The following is a 5,694-nucleotide window of genomic DNA, read 5'->3' on the forward strand; positions in this document are numbered from 1 at the left end:
AAATTGTATTTATTCTTCTATATATATTATGTATGAGCTGTAGAACTGTCGTAACCTTTGATTAACCTTTGCTTTACAATGCGAGGTAAGGCTTAGGCTAATTAGGGTGTTACATTTAGTGGTTTCAGAGTGGTTCGTCCTTGTGAGCCTGAGGGATGGACCGTTTGTGCTTCATTGCATGCTCTGTGTGTCTTTTCCTTGATGTTATTAGGTTATCTACTTGATATTGCATAGCATGCTTGTTTGTGAGTGCCTGTTTGGGATAATTGAAGTACTAGGCTTTTGATATTGAGACTGATCACCTTGATATCGATTGTTTGGTGCAGACAGGAACCCTAATGGCCACTCACGGACGAGGTCATACCCGTTCACGAGCTGAGAGTAGGAATGCGCAACCAGTGGATAACCATGTAGAATTCATGGCGGCAATGGCGAATTTAGCGAACACCATGGAAGCTAATGCTGCTGCGACTCTGCAAGCTATGCAGAGGTTAGGCCAACCGGCTGGGAATGGAAACGGATATGGTGAAGAAAATGCAAATGACAATGCTGAGGGAAACGACGATAACATGGGAGGTGCTCTGATGACCTTGGCGACTTTTTTCAAAGTTCATCCGCCAAGTTTCAGAGGATCAACCCACCCTACAGAGGCGGACAACTGGTTCCAAGCCATGGAGCGCCACGCTGCAAGCGCAGCATGTCCCGAACAACTAATACGTGGAGTTTGCTGCTTAGTGGCAAGCAGAATGCCGCTTGCTCCAGCTTCAGAATGCTGATATCCCTTGGGATGTATTCCAAACGGCTTTCTATAGAAAGTATTTCCTGAGTCTGCAAGGGAAGCAAAGGAGATGGAACTTATGCAGCTGAAGCAAGGTTCCTTGTCTGTGGCAGATTATACTAGCAAATTCGAGGAGCTTTGTAGGTTTTCTAAGGTGTGTCAGGGTTCCCCGAAGACCTACAAAAGCTGGAAATGTATCAAGTATCAGAGGGGGTTGAAGGATAGTATCATGATTGTTGTTGCTCCTATGGATATTCGTACCTTCTCCGAGTTGGTGAACAAAGCGAGGGTGGTTGAGGAATATGCTAAAACGGTAGCTTCGTCCAAGGAAACTCACGGAGGAAACACTAGTCAGGGATGTGGCAAGTATTTTCTTCCAAGGGGTCAGCATTTCAAGAGAGGAGGATATGCGCCTCAAGGACAAGGAGACTTTAGAAAAAATACTCAGAATCAGTTTCAGCATGCTAAGGGGAGAGGAAATCAGAGTAAGATTTTTCCGGATTTGACTTGTGTGCGTTGTGGGCGTTTTCATCCATATGACTCTTGCAAGATTGGTTTAGGTGGTTGCTTCAACTGTGGCTTGCCTGGTCACCTTGCGAGGGATTGCACTCGTGGGAAGAACCCGAATGCGGGTCAGAGTCAACACCAAGGGCGAGTATTTGCTGTGAACGCCAAGGATGCTTCTAAGGCGGATCCATTGATGAGAGGTAACTGTTTAATTGGTGATAAAGTCTTGATTGCATTGTATGATACTGGAGCTTCGTATTTGTTTATTTCGTTTGCTAAGGTTGAGGAACTAGGCTTGAAAGTGTCAGAGTTAGCATTTGATCTGCATGTACATACTCCTCATCAGACAGTTATGACAAGGTCAGGTTGTAGGCAAGTAGGTTTCAAGCTTGAGGGTAGAGACTTTATGCATGATTTGATCTGTTTACCAATGGTTGGGTTGGAGATGATTTTGGGGTTTGATTGGTTGTCGAAGAACCGAGTTTTGTTGGATTTCTTTAGGCGGTCAATTCAATTTATGCCGGAAGGAGAAAAGGGAGCAGTGATAGCTGAGGGTTACTACCTGAACTCAGTAATGGTGTACTATAGTGGGAAAGAGTGTCAGGGTTATATTCTTTTGGCTGCGAATACGTTAGGTGATAATCAGGAACTAGATCAAATTCCAGTAGTTAGAGACTTTTTGGAGGTGTTTCTGGAAGATATTCCTGAGTTTCAACCACAAAGGGAGATTGAATTTGTGATTGAATTGGTGCCGGGAGCCGGACCAGTGCCGATTGTGCCATATCGAATGGCTCTGATAGAGCTGGCAAAATTGAAGACTCAGTTGGAAGAGCTTCTGAACAAGAGGTTCATTCGACCGAGTGTATCTCCGTGGGGAGTGCCAGATTTATTGGTGAAGAAGAAAGATGGAGGAATGCGACTGTGTGTGGATTACCGACAGTTGAACAAAGTGACTCTGAAGAACAAGTACCCGCTGCCAAGGATAGATGACTTGTGGATCAATTGCAAGGAGTTGGAGTGTTTTCCAAGATCGATTTGAGATCCGGTTACCATCAGATAAGGGTGAAGGAGGATGATATCCCTAAGACTGCGTTTAGGACGCACTATGGACACTACGAGTTTGCGGTGATGTCCTTTGGGTTAACGAATGCACCTGCTGTTTTCATGGATTACATGAATAGAGTCTTTCGTCCCTTTCTGGACAAATTCGTGGTGGTTTTCATGGACGACATCTTAGTCTATTCTAAGATGGCAGAGGAGCATGAGGAATACTTGAGGATTGTGTTGCAAATCTTAAAGGAGCGGAAATTGTATGCAAAGTTGTCGAGGTGTGAGTTTTGGAAGGAGGAAGTAAAATTCTTAGGTCATGTGGTAAGTAAAGGAGGAATAGCGGTGGATCCTTCTAAGGTAGAAGCGGTGATGGAATGGGAAAGACCAACGACAGTGACAGAAGTTAGGAGCTTCTTGGGATTAGTCGGATATTACCGGAGATTTATTGAAAGATTTTCCCGGATAGCACTGCCGATGACTAAGTTGACAAGGAAGGAAGTGCCTTTTGTGTGGACGTCGGAGTGTGAAGAAAGTTTTCAAACTTTGAAGCAGAAATTAACTTCGACGCCTGTTTTGATTTTACCGGAACCGCATGAACCGTTTGAAGTATATTGTGATGCTTCTTTGAAGTGTTTGGGTTTCGTGCTGATGCAACACCGGAATGTGGTGGCTTACGCATCGCGTCAGCTGAGACCGCATGAGGTAAATTACCCAACTCATGACTTGGAATTAGCAGCGATTGTGTTTGCATTGAAGCTTTGGAGACACCACTTGTACGGAGTGAGGTTTTGTGTCTTTTCTAATCATAAGAGTCTCAAATACATCTTTCATCAGAAAGAGCTCAATATGCGTCAGAGGAGGTGGATGGAACTTTTAAAGGATTATGATTTTGAACTAAGTTATCACCCTGGAAAGGCGAATGTGGTAGCAGATGCATTAAGTCGAAAGTCCTTGACAATTACTTGGATGAGAATCAAGGAAGAGGAGCTAGTGGATAATTTTGTAGATTTTAAGCTAGATATTGGTGAAGTTGCCGGAAGAGCTTGCTTGAATTAGTTGCAGATCTCGAGTACATTTAAAATAGAGATTCAGAAGGCTCAGCAAGATGAGCAAAAGCTTCAGCAGTTATTTCAACCAGTTGGTGAGAAGAGGCATGGAGAGTTTACTAAGGATGATGAAGGGTTGTGGATATATAAAGGGAGAATTTGTATACCGGATGTTGGGAGTTTGAGGTAAGATTTGTTGTCAGAAGCTCACAACAGTGAGCTTTCTATTCATCCCGGAAGTACGAAGATGTATTATGACTTAAAGAAGATGTTCTGGTGGCCTGGGATGAAAGGTGATGTAGCTACGGTGGTATCCAAGTGCCTGACATGTTAGAAGGTAAAGATAGAGCATCAGAAACCGTCGGGAATGCTACAGCCACTTGAGATTCCTCAGTGGAAGTGGGAAGGAATTGCCATGGACTTTATGACTGGTTTACTGAGGACTAGGTCTGGATTTGATGCGGTTTGGGTGATCGTGGATCGCTTAACCAAATCCACTCATTTTCTGCCTATTTGAGTGAACTGTTCTATGGAGGAGTTGGCAAAATTGTACATCAATGAGATAGTAAGGTTGCACGGAGTGTCATCGAGCATAGTGTCGGACCGTGATCCCCGATTCACATTAAGATTTTGGGGAGATTTTCAAAAAGCTTTCGGTACGAGGCTATGTCTCAGTACCGCATATCATCCACAGACGGATGGACAGTCAGAAAGGACTATTCAGACATTAGAAGATATGGTAAGGGCGTGTGTATTGGATCAACCTGGAAGTTGGGACCGTTACATACCATTGGAGGAGTTTGCGTACAACAATAGCTTTCATGCAAGCATTGGGATGGCTCCGTATGAAGCCTTGTATGGACGGAAGTGCCAATTTCCACTTTGTTGGTATGAGTCTAGTGAAGTAAGTGTTTTGGGTCCTGATTTGGTAGCAGAGACTACTGAGAAGATTAAGAAGATTCGAGAGAGAATTCTAACTGCTCAGAGTCGCCAGAAGAGTTATGCGGATCAGAGGAGGAAACTGCTGGAATTTGAAGCGGGAGAGCATGTATTTATGAGAGTTACACCGACAACTAGGATTGGAAGAGCGATAAAAACCAAGAAGTTGAATCCGAGGTTCATTGGACCGTTTGAGATTCTGAGACGATTCGGGCCGGTGGCGTATCAAGTAACTTTGCCACCTCACTTGTCTAACTTTCATGACGTATTCCACGTGTCACAACTCCGTAAGTACACGCCGGATGTGACTCATGTGTTGGAGCCTGAGTCGGTCGAGTTGAGGGAGAACTTGACATTTCAAGTAACACCGGTCCGTATTGACGACACTAGTGTGAAGAAGATGCGAGGAAAGGAAGTTTCATTGGTTAAGGTTGCTTGGAAGAGAGCAAGAGTCGAAGAGCATACTAGGGAATTGGAGTCCGAGATGCGAAAGGATTATCCCAAGCTATTCTCAGGTAATCACTAAATTTTGAGGGTAAAATTTCTTATTTGGTGGGGAGAATGTAAGAACCGAGCTTAATTAATCGTTTGATTAGTTAATTAATATTTCCGAAATTAGGTTCCGAAAAATTATAGTGGGAATTTGAGGAGTTAAATATGATTTTTGGACTCAGTAAGTTTTTCAGAGTTAGAAAATGTATTTTCTGCGAGAAACCGAGAAAAACCGTGAACTGGCAGCCGAACCGGTCAAACCGGTTCAAGTCTGCCCGGTGCTGCTAATGAGCGGATAATTTATACGCTTTTTGGCATTGTTTTTACATAGTTTTTAGTATGAATTGATTAGTTTTTAGTATACTTTTATTATTTTTTAAATAAAAATCATATTTTTGGACTTTACTATGAGTTTGTATGTTTTTCTGTGATTTCAGGTAATTTCTGGCTGAAATTGAGGGACTTGAACAAAAATCAGATTCAGAGGTTGAAGAAGGACTGTAGATGCTGTTGGATTCTGACCTCCCTACACTCAAAGTGGATTTTCTGGAGCTACAGAACTCCAAATGGCGCGCTCTCAATTGCGTTGGAAAGTAGACATCTAGGGCTATCCAGCAATATATAATAATCCATACTTTGCCCGAGTTTAAATGACGCAAACTGGCGTTGAACGCCAGTTCCATGCTGCATTCTGGAGTTAAATGCCAGAAACAGGTTGCAAAGTGGAGTTAAATGCCAGAAACATGTTACAAAGTGGCGTTCAACTCCAAGAGAAGCCTCTACACGTGAAAAGCTCAATGCTCAGCCCAAGCACACACCAAGTAGGCCTCGGAAGTGGATTTCTACATCATTTACTCATTTCCGTAAACCCTAGTAACTAGT

The 5,694-nt window shown here is 43.3% G+C and overlaps 2 protein-coding genes across 2 annotated transcripts; both read left to right on the forward strand.

The window, feature by feature from the left end:
• The first annotated feature begins 857 nt into the window (after positions 1-857).
• Positions 858-3,765, forward strand: LOC140179207 (uncharacterized). The gene is made up of 5 exons (XM_072217870.1): positions 858-1,645; positions 1,787-2,107; positions 2,467-3,017; positions 3,420-3,567; positions 3,684-3,765. Exons 1-5 carry the CDS (start codon positions 858-860, stop codon positions 3,763-3,765), a joined length of 1,890 nt encoding a protein of 629 aa, XP_072073971.1.
• A 145-nt stretch (positions 3,766-3,910) lies between these two features.
• LOC140179208 (uncharacterized) lies at positions 3,911-4,956 on the forward strand. Its single transcript, XM_072217871.1, has 4 exons — positions 3,911-4,185; positions 4,282-4,429; positions 4,613-4,835; positions 4,940-4,956. The coding sequence occupies exons 1-4, from the start codon at positions 3,911-3,913 to the stop codon at positions 4,954-4,956; spliced, it is 663 nt and encodes a 220-aa protein (XP_072073972.1).
• Positions 4,957-5,694: the final 738 nt, after the last annotated feature.

Source organism: Arachis hypogaea, chromosome 15 (assembly GCF_003086295.3).
Source record: "Arachis hypogaea cultivar Tifrunner chromosome 15, arahy.Tifrunner.gnm2.J5K5, whole genome shotgun sequence".
NCBI classification, from domain to species: Eukaryota; Viridiplantae; Streptophyta; class Magnoliopsida; order Fabales; family Fabaceae; genus Arachis; species Arachis hypogaea.

Coding starts and splice junctions, on each gene's coding strand:
- LOC140179208 (XM_072217871.1), top strand. CDS start 3,911: ATGGAGGAGTTGGCAAAATTGTACATCAATGAGATAGTAAGGTTGCAC. Junction 4,186..4,281: donor ATACCATTGGAGGAGTTTGC/GTACAACAATAG, acceptor GTATGAGTCTAG/TGAAGTAAGTGTTTTGGGTC. Junction 4,430..4,612: donor AATTTGAAGCGGGAGAGCAT/GTATTTATGAGA, acceptor CAACTCCGTAAG/TACACGCCGGATGTGACTCA.
- LOC140179207 (XM_072217870.1), top strand. CDS start 858: ATGCAGCTGAAGCAAGGTTCCTTGTCTGTGGCAGATTATACTAGCAAA. Junction 2,108..2,466: donor CTGGCAAAATTGAAGACTCA/GTTGGAAGAGCT, acceptor TTACATGAATAG/AGTCTTTCGTCCCTTTCTGG. Junction 3,018..3,419: donor TGTGGTGGCTTACGCATCGC/GTCAGCTGAGAC, acceptor CATTTAAAATAG/AGATTCAGAAGGCTCAGCAA.